The following is a 15,490-nucleotide window of genomic DNA, read 5'->3' on the forward strand; positions in this document are numbered from 1 at the left end:
CCTGAATAATAAACCCCAACCGACCCATCCCCATGATTTAAATTCAATAACAAAAGCAACATTGACAACAAAAGCATGTTTAGTAGTAGTACCAACAATATTTGTGACCACAGGTTAGTTGCTGCTAAAATGACCTTCGGTTCTGAAAAACATTTCACACTCACTTAGCTCTGGTCCAGAGTTAGCTCACCTGTCCTGCAGGTTAACTCCCCGGAACATTTGAACATTCATTCCCACGTTCTTTCGGATGCATTTGAAAGACGGACAGCGCGTCGGTACGCCACAATTTACTGTCCGTCTAAAAACTAAAGTACTGCTGTCTGTCTGTCTGTCTAACGGTTGCTCCTGTATGTTATGTTTATGTTAGATTACAGAGGATAAATATAACACCCGATGGAGGACACGGAGCAGAGAGACCCAGAGGAGAAGGCTCCTTCAGTTATAGACAGATATTACACACGCTGGTACAGAGCAGGTAAATGTATCTGCCTGGAGATGAATGGCATGCTAACTATTAGCCTAGCATGCTGGGCTTGTTGAGAGAGGAGAGAGAGACCCTCACATGCTGCTGCTGGTCTTGGAGTTCTAGAATGACTGATAACTTACTGACCTGGACAGAGGGGGACCCCAGCCAGTGGTCCTTGATAGGGAGAGTCCCCATAAGAATGAGTTATTAGATTAGAGCATCAAAAATGTTGTTTAATCACATTAACACTATTTTTTATGCTTTGACTTTTCAACACATACTAGTGAGCTTATGGGGCTTTTAAGCCGTGATGACATCATTTTGTAGGCAGAGGAGAACTCTGCCCGAAGAGCATTTTCTGTCCCTCGCTATTTCAACAGATCCGAGACAAAAAAAACGACTAAAGTATAACTCTAACACTTTCCTTTCAACAACAAAGAGAAGAAAAATGTGTAAATAGTAAAAATTGTAAAAAGATTCACGGAAACTGGGGGCAGAAATTCTCCTGCCTACAAAATGATGTCATACTTAACAGCCCCATAGATTGTCTGTAAAAGAATTAAACAAAACAAATCCTGAAACAATTTTTAAACAAACTAGAGGCTAGTACAACATAATACGTACAGTACTTGCAACTACTTGCAACCATTATCCCCAATTAGCCGCAAATTGCAACACTAGATTTTTTTATAATCGGTTGAATCTAGCCGCAAATTGCAACACTAGATTTTTTTATACTCGGATGAATCTAGGGTTGCAATACCACCCATAGGGATTCAATGCATGAAAACAGTTTTTTGCTAACTGATTGTATTAAACGACTTCAAACTCACCAATATTGTGGCTCTATGGAAAGCTTGGAATTTACTCTTGCTATCTGCAAAGTGTTTGTTTCTGAAAATTCCACCGTGGAATTGTTATGATTTATTTTCTGTTAATAAAATCCGAGCAGCCACGTTTTTTTTCAGGAAGCGCTCGTCTTTCTATAACACCACGTCCCGCTGCCTCCTGCATTAGGCTATGTGACAGAACCAGCTGGTACACAGGACTGCTGAGTGACTTCCCACGAGCGCTTCCAAACTCCAGCACTTAGAAAAAATAATCACCCGAACTGAATTTCTTGACAGAAAATAAAATCATAACAATTCCACGGTGGAATTTTCAGAAACAAACACTTTGCAGTTAGCAAGAGTAAATTCCAAGCTTTCCATAGAGCCACAATATTGATGAGTTTGAAGTCGTTTAATACAATCAGTTAGCAAAAAACTGTTTTCATGCATTGTATCCCTATGGGTGGTATTGCAACCCTAGATTCATCCGAGTATAAAAAAATCTAGTGTTGCAATTTGCGGCTAGGTTGAATCTAGGGTTGCAATACCTCCCATAGGCAGCCAATGCATCAAAACGTTTTTTTGTTGTTTTTTTTGCTATCTGATTGTGTTAAATGACGTCAAACTCACCAATATTGCGGCTCTATGGAAAGCTTGGAATTTACTCTTTCTATCTGCAAAGTGTTTGTTTCAGAAAAATCCACAGTAGACATGTTAGGAGCTACTTTCTATCCAAGAAATTTGGTTCAGGTGATAATCTTTTCTAAGTCCTGGAGTTTGGAAGCGCTCGTGGAAAATCCCTCAACGGTCCTGTGACCACCTGGTTCTAAATGTCACATTATGCAGGAGGCAGCGGGACATGGCGTTATAGAAGACGAGCGCTTCCAAAGTTCAACACTTAGAAAATAAACCATGTCTGCTCATCAAATCATAACAATTATAGGGTGGATTTCTCAGAAACAAACACTTTGCAGATAGGAAGAGTAAATTCCAAGCTTTCCATAGAGCCACAATATTGGTGAGTTTTAAGTCGTTTAATACAATCAGATAGCAAACAACTGTTTTGATGTATTGGATCCCTATGGGAGGTATTGCAACCCTAGATTCATCCGATTATAAAAAATCTAGTGTTGCAATTTGCGGCTAATCCCCAATGGCAGTTGCATTGTGTGATATGTACTTAAACTGTTTTGCTGCAAGGATTTGCGACTAGTTGCATTGTTGAGGTTTGGCCTCAACACAAAATATCTTCAAAATTGAGAGTCACTGATTTAAACCACTTGAACCCCATATGGTTGAGCAGAAGGGTTTTCTGCGCGTCGTGTTGTGATCTACTAATGTCAGCAAAAGCTTTCCCCACAATATGGATGCTGGGGTTTAAGTGGTTAAACCATGCCTAATAATAAGGTTCCATTAATCAATCGTGTGTGTTCCTCTGTTGTTTAGACATGAAGGGAAACCCTTGTGAAGACCACTGTGTCCTGCAGCATTCTAACAGGTCAGAGATCTTCTTCCACTGTTAACTTAAAGTATTAAATTATACGCACAATGCAAACTGTATACTTCACGTTTTTCCGTTGTGTTCTCTCCTCTCCTCTCTCTTGTAGGATCTGTGTGGTGACACTAGCAGAGACTCACCCTCTCCTCCAGAATGGTAGAACCATCAAAAACATCAACTATCAGATCAGTGACGGCTGCAGCCGCCTCAACAACAAAGTGTCTGGCAAGTCCAAACGGGTAAACTCAACTACATGAATAATCCTTCTGTCTGTTTTTTTTTTTTATTATGATCCATGTTTTATACTGTTGTACCGACACACTGTCCTTTTACTAGAATACCTGTGATCTTAATACCTGTGATATACAGATCAATTTCTGAGACCACTCAAAAAGTTTTGAGTGGTCTTGTGTACTATTGTAATAATTTGAAATATGGACTTTTGATGTTCATGAGCTGTATGCTATAAAAAAATCATTTTTTTTACAAAAAGGTAGTGGAATAATTCACTGAATGTGCATACCGTAAATGCTCTAATAATATCCTATATTTAATAAAGAACCGGACCTGCTTTAATTTCCGGGTGCGCAATTGAATTAAGTAATTAAGAGCCGACGCTCCAATAAGAGCCTCCTTTTTCCTCTTTTTTTTACGTTACGTATCATTCAGGAGTACCTTTCTCCACTCTGTCTGACTGTCACTCACATCCCAAGCCAGCTGTTACGGTGATTTACCGTACACTGTCTACAAACTGCGCAGCGATATTTGGACGCCGCTCATTTCACGTTCCGTTTGGCAAAGACGGATGACTTTGGCAACTTACCGGGGCGCGTGCGTGTGCGTAGTCCTCGCGAACATCGGCGTGGATGACGGCCGCACATGAGATCTTTAGCGTGGAAGTTTAATCCAAACAGTAAATGAAGCTCAATGAAGCTAATGCGGCTATACTAGTATCCATGCTAGTATCCTGTGGTTCCTGTTTACCAGGGAGAGTCGCATCTGAATGACGAAACGAGCCGCTGAGCTTGATGGGAAATGTAGTGTTTTTTATTCCCCAGCAGTATGCTGTGTGGACTGTATTCTATTCTGATACACATTATGAGGAGCTGATTTTCAGTATGAATTGGTTAATGCAATACAATACAGCAGAATGTTATCTCTGTATGAGCCTTTCTATGATGATTTTCCAATAAAAACGCTTTTCTTTATAAATAACCTAATATATAATATATAATATTTATATTTTTTTCCAAAAATACGGTATCTAATAAAAAAATCTGATCTGAATCATTCTGATATTTTTGAGAAATAGGAATAAAAGCCTTGTCTCTTATACTGTCCTGCTTCCAACAAGAGCCTGGTGCCCGCTACTCTTGAGACAAATAATAGCCCGGGTTCCTATAAGAGAATTTACGGTATATGCATATGTGAATATATGAAAGTTTCAAGAAATATACGAAAGTTTCAAGAATATTTACTTGTACAAAATATTCAAATTTTCTGAGATTGATCTGTATATATATATATATATATATATATATATATTCTATATATAACATACATATATATTAGAATATATATTTATTTATTTGTATGTATATTTAGACATACGATATGTTCTCTTTTGTCTCTACAGGGGGGCCAGTTTGTGACAGATTACGCTCCTCTATGTAGGATAACATGCACAGATGACATCGAGTACACAATCTTCAGGTGAAATAATATATATATATATATATATATATATTGTGTGTGTGTGTGTGTGTGTGTGTGTGTGTGTGTGTGTGTGTGTGTGTGTGTGTGTGAGTGTGAATGAATGAATGAATGATTTTTTTATTTTCGTGTCTTGTCAAAAAAGACCCATCCCTTATGGGATTATAAGACACCAAACATGAATAAACAATACCATATTCCATTATTGGAAACTGCACACAGTGCACAACAATAATATAAAGAAAAGAAAAGTGTGTGTGTGTGTGGGTGTGTTTATACAGTATATATACTTAACCACTATTTTATTATATTTAACCACCTATGGGTTGTTCCCCTAAAGCTGCATCCGAGGCCGTCTTCTCGAGGTCAATGAGAGCATTCTGGCGAGACCCGCTTTGCTGCTGGAAAAGGTGAACAATGCACCAAAAGGACATCATCATTCATAGATCCATAAAATAATCCATTAGTAATCAATCCCTGTTTTGGGGCAGCTACAACAAATATTGAAAATAGCAGATCTACTTCAGCTCAAAACGGGTCACGTGCCATGGAGCTGTTGCAAGCTTATCCTCTACTTTTTTTGACATAAACTATTTTAGATTTTTTTTTTTTTGTTTCGCGATTATTCTATAGAGGGCATCCGCATGACCTCATCATCATACCCGGAACTTATGCGGGAACGCTTACTGAGTGGCAAAAAAAAATACATTCTGGCCTTGAAAGCCCATACATCCAAACTGAAAAGTCCTACCTGATTGCAATAAACAACGTTAAACTGGCTTTGCCACGATTTGCCATTCACTTTATGCACGCGCATACCCTCTATTAATCGAAAAAAATAATCAATAGAATAATTCGTTGCTGTCGGCCAGAAACCTCTTATCCAATCCATATTCTTTTTTCGCAAATCATCCAAATATATTCAACACGCAGCGCAAAGCAACACATTTTGAGCATGTAGATCTGATACTTTGGCCGTCTTTGAATTTGAAAAGTAACCGTTTTGGACATAATATGAGGTTTCAGAGACGACCAGAGACGAATTGCTAGTTTCAGCCCTATTGTAACCTGCCGAACTATGACTGTTTTCCATGTGACCACCGTGCAGCCGTCCACAGAGGGCTACATAGCCGTCATCCTGCCCAAGCTGGAGGAGAGCAAGAGCATCACAGAGAACATGCTGAGCAGAGAGGAGTTTGAGAAGGTGCTCTCCAAGCGGGCAGACAGCAGTGCCCAGACTGAACCCTGCTGACAGGACATCCCAGACCAGAGGTCATCAACGATGTTCAGGCCAAAGACGCCTTAGCTAAGAGAGAGATGAAGCAGGGAACCCCTCCCCCCACCCCACTACATATTGGATTCATGTTAAATGTGTGTTTTCAGACATTTAACGACTTAAAACCCTTAATTCTTTGTAAACTTTACCTTTGGCTCGGTACGTGGTCTGTTCTTTTTTTCCCCCTGTACAGCAAATCTCTTTGCCGAAAATAGCCGATCTACAAGCTCAGAGCTTGTACAGTAGATCGGCTATTTTAGGCCAATGTTCCCCCCCAAAAATAGGGATGCAAGGGTTCAAGTGGTTAATGTAAAAACATAAAAACAAAATCCCTATCACACAAAGATTTGTCGGCCCACCTGCAGTATCTTCCCCTGTTGAAGACCCCTGCCCTAGCGCACTCTCTCCCCCCTCTCTCTCTCTGTTGGAGAAGCAATGCACGGTGCCTCTAAAAGCCTGATTTACACGCACTGAAAATAGTCTACTAGCTCACAATGCGGAACGCGCCACATTGCAATGGTGCTATGAGCTTGTAGATTCGCTCTTATAGGTGCGCAACAGAGCGTGTAAACAAAATCAGGCTTAACATCACAGATGTTTTGATTAGAGTCAATAGTTTTATATCTTTGTTCATGGTTAAAAGATTCCAGTTTGGGGGGAATGCCCCATTTGTTTAGTTTTTTTATCCCTTGTTCGTTTAAGTTAATGAGCTAAATAAAAGTGAAGTGTGGTTGTGTTGCTACCAAAAAGGACCAGAGTCTATAAAGTATTATTTTCCTGAGAAAATCAATAAACACAAATGACCGCAATTAAGAAAAATATTGTTTTTATTTTGATTTGTGCCACTTTACAATATCAACCATTCAACTGTCAAAAGGATAGATAGTCCAAAACTAGATCTATTATTTCTTCTTCGTCATCGTCTTTAGCTTGACTACAATACCCAGCATCCTTAGCTGCTCTCTCGTCATACAGTACAACATCATCTCTAAAGCTTAATGTAGGCTTACTGATTGATTTCAGTCATCACCCTGGCCGTGTACCAAAGTCAATCCCCGGGATATACGGTATACCATGTGTACATATCATCACTGTCGGGCAGAAACCTCTTATCTCCATATTCTAACTTTTAAATTAACTCCCTATTGGATCATACTACAGTGTCAGATAAAAGTATCGACAAGCTTGTGGATCTGCTACTTTTGCTGTTTTTGAACTTGAATCCTGAAAAGTAACAGTTTTGGACATAGGTTTCCACCCGACATGGGCGATATCTACTGTAATGCTTCAAGTACCATACAATTCATAATTATTTATACATATCAATCAATACATATTGGCTTATTACTAGGCAGCTTCACAATGATCCGTCTTCATAACAGGTTACAACTTCGATGCTCAAACTGACCATTTTGACACGGGCATCGGGTCTGAAATCTTAATTATTTTTGTTTGTGAGATAAAATCAACACAGTAATACACTTAATATGATTTGATATCGTAATACTCAAGAGAGTAGAAAATATTGTTCTGGTCCCCCATCCTCTCAAAAAGCATCTTGTTAAAAAGATGCTTTTTGATATTAACAAGATTCATGTTTGTTTTTTTACTTTTCAGGAAAATCATATTTGGCATCAAAGTGATTTTTCATTATTATATATTTTTTACATCTACACAATAGTTATTTAAGCTAGATTGGCACACGGCATGATGTGTGTTCCAGTCAAATCACAAAATGTATGTATGTTCATCCAACGTGAAGCAGATCTATAAAACACGTGACTTTGTTAGCTATTGTAGTCGACTTGACTACAGTGCAGGTGATCAAAGACATTACTAATGATGGAAATTACCAAGCTGGTGGTGTGACAGCAAAACACTGCTTAGGTCAGTGGTTCTTAACCTTTTCAGGCCGCGAACCCCCCAAAAGAATCCTATTTGAAATGGGGACAGCCCCTCTCCCACATATTCATATTTGAACTGGGGACCCCCCAAAATAATCATACTTTAACTGGGGACCCCCCCCAAAAGAATCCTATTTGAACTGGGGACCCCCAAAAATAATCATATTTGAACTGGGTACCCTCAAAAAAATAATCATATTTGAACTGTGGCCTCCTCAAAAAAATAATCCTCTTTGAACTGGGGACCCCCCAACCTGACAAGCACTTGGAATTATAGGCGTCGTGGCATTACATTTAGTTTGACTCGGATCCACAGATAAATATTGTGAAGATAGCCGATCTACGAGCTCACAACAAGTTTACAAGCACCCTGGGGGTCCTGACCTACAGGTTGAGAACCACTGGGTTAGTTGACAGGGATAGTCTGGACACACAGCAATACGTTTGGTGGTGACGGTGGCATCATGCATGGAGAAGGTTCTCTCTGCTTATAGTTTGTTGTTTTGGCCGAAATGTGCAACACATTTATAAAGTACACCGCAAAGCAAAGCCAATGAATGGGCCACTTTCCCAGAGAGGCACGTCGTGAAAACAGATGGCTGAACATTGTCATCATGGAACTGGTTTTGCTTCAGGCAAAAACAAAGGGAAGTTTATGGGCTTTTAGATTGCCCCCACGATATAATCCACTTTAGCCCCTTTGTAAGCCTTATTCTTTGTCATTGGGGGATAGCAGTACTGAATATAATAAAATGATCCACACACTTGCACAACCTTATTTAGGCGACATTTCGGTCAATAGACGTTCTTCAGGCATCTGTCTATTGACCGAAATGTTGCCTAAATAAAGTTGTCTTTATTGTGCAAGTGTAGACGGCGTTTGGTAAATTTGATGGTATTCTAGACGTCTGATCCATGCCTATACGCACCCGTCTCTGAGCTGATCAGGTGTGCATAAGACCCTGCTTTTTTTCCAGGGTCAGCAGTATTCAAATCTGATCCAACGAGAGCCATCGTTATTTTATGAGGCTAAACATCTCTCCTCTCTCTGTCCCACTCCATGGTCAGTGCATGAGAATGTACAGTAATGGTGGGTGGGGCGGGGCTGGGCCCTCCAGTAAGGTGAGGTTGGCTAATAAGAAAGAAGGAACGGCGAAGAAGTCTCTCCTGGATCTACTTGCTCTCCAGGAGGTTGAGGCCCCCTATGTGCTGCTCCAGGGACTTCACCCCGAAGCCGTTGCTGCTCTTGCCGTTGAGCGTGACGGCAGCCGTGGCGTTGGCGTCCTCTCTGGCAGGTGTGGAGGCCTCCTCCTGGCGCTCCTCTCTCCAGCCCTGCGGAGAGCCCAGGCTGCTCCTCTCTGACTTGTACTGGAGAATGAGAACCCAGAGTAATGAGTGGAAAGAGCGTCCTGATTTAATAATAATAATAACTGTCTTTATTGCCCCCTCAGGGATATTCATCTTCACAGTATGTTCCAATAGAAAAAACATAACTATATTACTGTAGCACAAAACAACAGAACACCAAGACTATACATGACGGTCCCAGTATACACAGAACCATAACATCAACAAGGCAGTTCGTTTAGTGCAGCAATGGCTGAAGGGACAAAACTCCACGTGGCATTAGTCTGTGTGACGTTGTTGTAGGGGATGATCAGTGCAATTTGCTATTGTGAGTGCAAAATGTGTGATGGTAAATGGCGGAGGAAACCATGCAAGGCACCAACCTGCTCATCGGTAGCAGTTAGGGGGTCAGTGTCTTGCTCAAGGACACTTCCACAGTAAAGGTGTTTTTTTTTTCCGTTGAGTTTTGGAAATCCAAAATCCACAAAAAAAATCTTTTTTCAGGCCAAGGAGATATAGAGAGAAAATTACCCTGGTCCGAAAATAAATACGAAACGGGTGGCAGTGTGCAAACGTGATTGACATAACGTGATTTCGTTATTTACGTGCTCGGATATTCACTCTGATATTCAGACGAAAAGAACGCAGCAGTGTGCAAAGACCTTAACTCTGGAGGAGCCTGGCCAGGATCAAACTTGGAACCTTCCGGTTGCCAAGCGCCGAAGCGTCCACTCTAATCCTGACCCACTGCCGTGATGGCTTTATGGTTCATATCAGAGTCTGTCTGAAGTTTGTCGAAGGTATAATATGAATCAAGTGGAACTATACTGTTATAGATAAAGTCACTGATGCCAATAATAAAACAGGTCATGGATCCATTCTGTGTACAAAAAGAGCTCAACCTCTGGGACTGTTCTTACCTTTCTGTTGAGCTTGTTACAGAGAGGCAGCAGAGACAGAACCACTGCCAGGATGGCCCTTGTGCTCTGGATGGACATGTCCACCTGGAGACAAACAGCAGGGGGAAAAACAAAATACACCATTAACACGATTTCTTCGTACTGTAATAATGCGTAATAGATGAGGGTGTATGACAATGTGATGTCTTCTGATGAGGGGGCATCTCACTAGGGAGGTCCTCAGAGCATGTCCAGCTGGGATATTATCACCTGGTTCCCCGCTGCATGCGCAAAAGACCTGGTCAAGCTGCAGCGGGTGATACGTTCTGCGGAGAGGGTGATTGGCCGTCCCCTGCCCTCCCTCAAGTCCCTGCACGACTCCAGGGCGCTGAGGAGGGCAAGAAAGATCATGACTGACCCCTCCCACCCTGGCCACAGCCTCCTCACCCTGCTCCCTTCTGGGAGAAGGATGCGGCATCTGGGGGCCAAGACAGAGCGCCACAAAAACAGTTTTTTCCCCTCAGCCGCCAGGCTGCTTGATGACGCAGGTTTCCCTTCTTCCCTTGCCCCCTAGGGATACCAGAACTATGACTTTTGCACTACTGGACTGAACACTACTGCACTTTACTATAATATTTATTTTATTTATTTATTTTCTTGCACGGTGTTGTTGTGTTGTTGGTTTCATGTTATATGTGAAAAAAGGAAGGATTGAATGCACACCTGTAATGTTGCCGAAACAAATTCCTATGTGTTTTACACAATGGTGAATAAAGGAATCTGAATCTGAATCTGAAATAAGACCTAGATGAGGGGGGATTCTATCTCCATGCCGGCCTTGCAACACCTCAGGGTCCCCCAGTTTTAAGTAGCTAACGTGGCCTGGTAAAGGGAAGCCTGAGATTATTTTAAAAATACATTTTGTAGGGCTTTTATTCCTTTATTGTCTCCACCAGCCGAAGGCTGAGGGAGAGTATGTTTTCCCCTCCGTCCGTCCGTCCGTGCGTGCGTCCGTCCGTCCGTCCGTCCGTCCGTGCGTGCGTCCGTGCGTCCTCGCAGTTTGTGTGCACCTAATCTCAGTCGCCGTTGGCCCGGTCGCTGCCAAAGTGAGCACACACATTCCCTGGATGCCAATCTAGAACCTCTGCCCTAAATTTTTCAAATGGGCCTTTTCTAGCGCCACCTAGTGGCCGATGTTCGCAAGACACATTTCTGTGCACTACTCTTACAGATTTTGTCCAAAAATCCTACAAATCGGTAGGCAGTATCTCGACAGTCATGTGATCGACACGGATCTGTCCGATTTTTCATATTCCATCCTGATTGGCTAAGATTGGCTTCCAAAGTTTGTAGGATTGAGCCGTTTTGAACAAAATGCCTCAAATCACAAACGCAAAGTGCAATTATCATGAAATCGCGCACACACGTTCCCACTAGGTCGAAGAAGAAATGCCACTTCAAATTTTTGAAAGCAGCCTCATGGTGGCGCTATAACAGGCCGATTTGTGGTTTTACCTATAACTCCATCGATCAGTTTCAAACTTTGTAAGCGCATTCCCTAGTTGTCTCTGAAGCGAACTTGTCCACTCCCCTTGGATTGCATTTGACCAAACCACCCAATGCACAGTTTTGCTCACCCACAACAAAAATACCCCACCTGGTGGAGACCTGTGCTTGGAAGAGCACTGCTTCTAGTTGATAGTGTATTAGTGAAGAAGGACAGGAAACATGGGGAGAGACATGCAGTAAAGATCGTTGGGAACGGGACTCAAACCTGCAACGCACACTGTCAGGTTACTTAAAGGACAACTCCGCCCTAAATCACTTCTAGGCTCATTTTCCTACTTATATTGTCCATGGGGTCTATTAGGCAGAAATGCCCCTGTTGTCCAGTTTCTCCAGCAGCTCTCATAGCATAGAGTGGAGCCTATAAGCCTATTGCTTTTAGTTTTACACTATTTGTTGTGGTCAAAAGTGTTTTTATTTTTCATGAATGTGTTTCTAGTTGTCATTACAAACACATCCATGCCATCGTTGTCCCACACAAACCATCACACTCTGCTAAACAGATATTATGCTTTTATGTGTTTTGCCAAGTCCCGGAAAAGATGCCCTGTGATTTGCCAGTACAGTCACTTTGATTGGCACGTGTGCCGAATGCTCACCCCAAAACATTATTTATGAGATTGTGGTGGCTCGTGTGGGACAACCAAGGCATGTATGTGTTTGTAATGATAACTAGTAACACATTCATGAAAAATCATTTTTGACCACAACAAATAGTGTAAAAGTGATAGGCTACTCTATGCTATGACTTCTGCTGGGGAAACAGGACAAGAGAGGCATTTCTGCCTAATAGACCACATGGGATCAATATAAGTAGGAAAATGAGCCTAGAAGTGATTTAGGGTGGAGTTGTCCTTTAAGAGCCATAGGTCCCCGGACTACAAGGCCAGCAGTCCGGGCCAAGCCTGGGATGATCTGTTGGAACTGACTGAACTAGCTGGATGGATCAATGGTGTAAGTTTGTTGTGTTTTTGCTTCTTTCCCCCACCAAGTACTGCTAAAAAAACATGCGCTGGCCCTCTTCACAACCATATGGACTGCTGCAAAACCATGCCATCTCTGTCCAGGATGTAATGGTGGATATACAATATGTGTGGGCCCAGGCAGCCTCCAGCAAGCCTCCAGCCATGTGTTTGTAGACCGGACCTCAGGGATGGAAGAACTGAGCATCTCTTTTGTGCTTAGCCTCGTTGCTGCCTTTGGGCTATGACCTTTTCCACTGTCTCATTAGTGCAATACAGACTCCCAGACAGACACAACTCTCTTGTGTCTATCTGCCTAAATGATGGAGGGAGAGAGAATTGCATATCAAAGGGAAGGTGGTTAATCAGAGGAGGACACATTGGGTCCTTTTGAATCAGCCCTCCGCCTCCATTATTACAAGGTGACCCCAGGCAGAGGATCATCATTTATTCTAGACTGACGCTCAGGACTTGGAGCTCAGAGGGATTAATAAGACTGGCTGGCTGCTACTTGTTGATTATTACCCCTGGTGTAAAGTAACTAAGTACATTTACCTAAGTACTGTACTTAAGTAAAATGTTGAGGTATTCGTACTTTAGTAGAGTATTTCCAATTTTCTATACTTTTACTTCTACTCCACTGCATCTCGGTTCCAAATATTGTACTGCTGCCCATTGTACTGTGAGTAATTCTTTCCACCATTATTATGTCTAGGAGGATATTATCGGATATTACCATTACTGTGTAACACAGATAGTTGGTGGACTGGAGGCCATAATACGTTGTGTTTCATTTCAATGTGCCAGCGTTGGTGGATATATTGCATTACAGTGAAGCTGTGAAAGCTAATTCACTTCCCCAGGGATGAAGGGTTTTATTTAATGCTGTTGATGATGTTCATGGTAAAGTTAGGTACAGTAAAGGTAAGGTAAGGTGACGTTTTATCATCACCAAGGGAGCAATTTGGTTTAAAGCAACAGTAAAAGGGAGCAATGTAAACCAACAACAACATACAATAATATACATACTGTACAGAGGATTTGGTTAGTAAAAAAAAGAAAAACAAGGTGGTTTGGTTAATTGTTCAGGCCTAACACACATGCACACGTGCGCAAGTGCACGCGCGCACACGCACGCACGCACGCACGCACGCACGCACGCACGCACGCACGCACGCACGCACGCACGCACGCACGCACGCACGCACGCACACACACACACACACACACACACACACACACACACACACACACACACACACACACACACAGTGGTGGTCATTACCTTCTGGAAGGTGGCAGTCTTGCCCTGTACAGGGGTCTTGTTCCCGCTTTGCATCTGTTGACACAGAGCTGCCAGTCTGTCCATCTCTGACACCACCTGGGCCTTCTCTTCATCGACCAGCTGATAACAGAAGACACAACAACAACACAGTGTTCATTCCCCCCAGATTTGGCACAAACATGTGGATTAATTCCTTCTACTGTTATGCCACCAAACTGAGGAATGCCCGACCACCAGCCATCAAAAAGTGTGACTCTCTGCCCTCATTCAAAACCGCCATAAAAGAGATTTCCAACTGGACTTGGACTTCTAGCTTGCCACAGTTTCTTCTGTAAATATACTTTACTGCTCCTAGTATTCATGATTTATTGCAGGGGTAGGAAACCTTAGGCACGGGTGCCAACATTGGCACAGGGGAGGGTGATCACTGGCACACTGGCAGAAGTGTGAGAGAGGATTTTTATTTTAAAAACAAATATATATTTTTAACGTGGTCAATTAAATTAAGTCACCTACTTTACTACTTTACAACAAATTACATCCTGCATATAATTCTACATTCATGAAAACTCTGAACTCTGACTGTGGAGAGCATCAGGAAAATAGATGGATTATTGCTGAGCCTAATGATTGTTATAACAAAGTCCTGCCAATCAAAATATATCAGAATGTTTGATGGTGTGTCATTAAAATGTATGTTGATGGCACACTGACTATCAAGAAAATAAAAACATGGCAATTCATTGCATAAAGATTGCTGACCCCTGATTAATTATATTGTATGTCTTTACATGTCTATGAATTGAATACCTAGGACCGCAAAGGAAACAAGGGCTTTTTGTTTTATCCTTTTAGCATTAGCATTTTTGTACTGTATGACTGTAACCTCTGTACTTTTTGCAAACTGTTAATCAATCAATGTTATTAGAGGGAACTACTGTAGAAGGAACTAGCTTCTCGTGCACTCAGCTGGTGTAGTGAGTGATGAAGCACCTGCCTACCACTGCAGAGTCTGGGGTTCAAATGCACCGTGGTGCATCTGGCTTTGTCGGGCGTCTATATATGAAAACAATTGGCCCGTTTTCGGGGGAGGAAAGCCGGGCGGAGAGGAGGTTGATATTAGTTACTACATGCATCTCCTACAGGCTGACAGATCTTTCAGCAGGGTGAATTGGGCGGGAAAAGTAAGACAAAGGCTCTATGTCCTCCCGATGGGGGCACAACAGTAAGCCGTGACAACACACAGAAAAGTTTGTGTAGAGGAAATCATTGGCATTATTTCATCTGAATTGAGAGAAAAGGTTTTTGGAGGGGGGAGTTTATATTTGGAAATGTTGTTGGGATGAAGAGAAAAAAGGTCTAAAAAGGAAGAAAAAAGGGAAAAGAAAAGGAAGAAGGATCCGGATTATCCTGACCTGGCTGAGACACTGCAGTGGATTTACTGCAGGATTTACTGCTGTCTCGGTCAACAAACGCAGATGTCGAACCAGAGGGAGGATTAAAATAAACTAGAATTTATGTTTTGATGAGGGAGCCACTCAGCCAGCATCAAACACTCCAGTCTGTTGCCTCGCAGAGTCAAATCAATGAATATCCACAGGTCTTAAAAAATCACACCCGTGTGAACTGAGCGGTGGTTTACCCACCAACCGGTTCTTCATTCACTTCTTCATTCACCGTGAAAGAATGCGACAGAAACAAAACTTCTCCATCAATTCAGTGCTTCACAGGGCAAGTAATTGAA

At 42.0% G+C, this 15,490-nt stretch overlaps 2 protein-coding genes across 2 annotated transcripts in view; one reads left to right on the forward strand and one right to left on the reverse strand.

Moving 5' to 3' along the window:
- Positions 1 to 309: 309 nt before the first annotated feature.
- Positions 310 to 6,593, forward strand: abitram (actin binding transcription modulator). Its single transcript, XM_080734446.1, has 6 exons — positions 310 to 475; positions 2,743 to 2,794; positions 2,904 to 3,033; positions 4,431 to 4,507; positions 4,848 to 4,917; positions 5,616 to 6,593. Exons 1-6 carry the CDS (start codon positions 394 to 396, stop codon positions 5,757 to 5,759), a joined length of 555 nt encoding a protein of 184 aa, XP_080590572.1. The 5' UTR covers positions 310 to 393; the 3' UTR covers positions 5,760 to 6,593.
- The window catches only part of ctnnal1 (catenin (cadherin-associated protein), alpha-like 1), a 145,915-nt gene continuing 137,017 nt past the window's right edge, over positions 6,593 to 15,490 (reverse strand). Inside the window, exons 17-19 of the mRNA XM_080734445.1 lie at positions 13,747 to 13,866; positions 9,955 to 10,038; positions 6,593 to 9,055 (exon numbers count right to left, since the gene is read on the reverse strand). Of these exons, the coding sequence (XP_080590571.1) occupies positions 8,861 to 9,055; positions 9,955 to 10,038; positions 13,747 to 13,866 (399 nt within the window). The 3' untranslated portion in view covers positions 6,593 to 8,860. The remainder of the gene's footprint in view (positions 9,056 to 9,954; positions 10,039 to 13,746; positions 13,867 to 15,490) is intronic.

The sequence above is a fragment of the Nannobrachium achirus genome, assembly GCF_963921795.1.
Source record: "Nannobrachium achirus genome assembly, chromosome: 10".
Taxonomy (NCBI): domain Eukaryota; kingdom Metazoa; phylum Chordata; class Actinopteri; order Myctophiformes; family Myctophidae; genus Nannobrachium; species Nannobrachium achirus.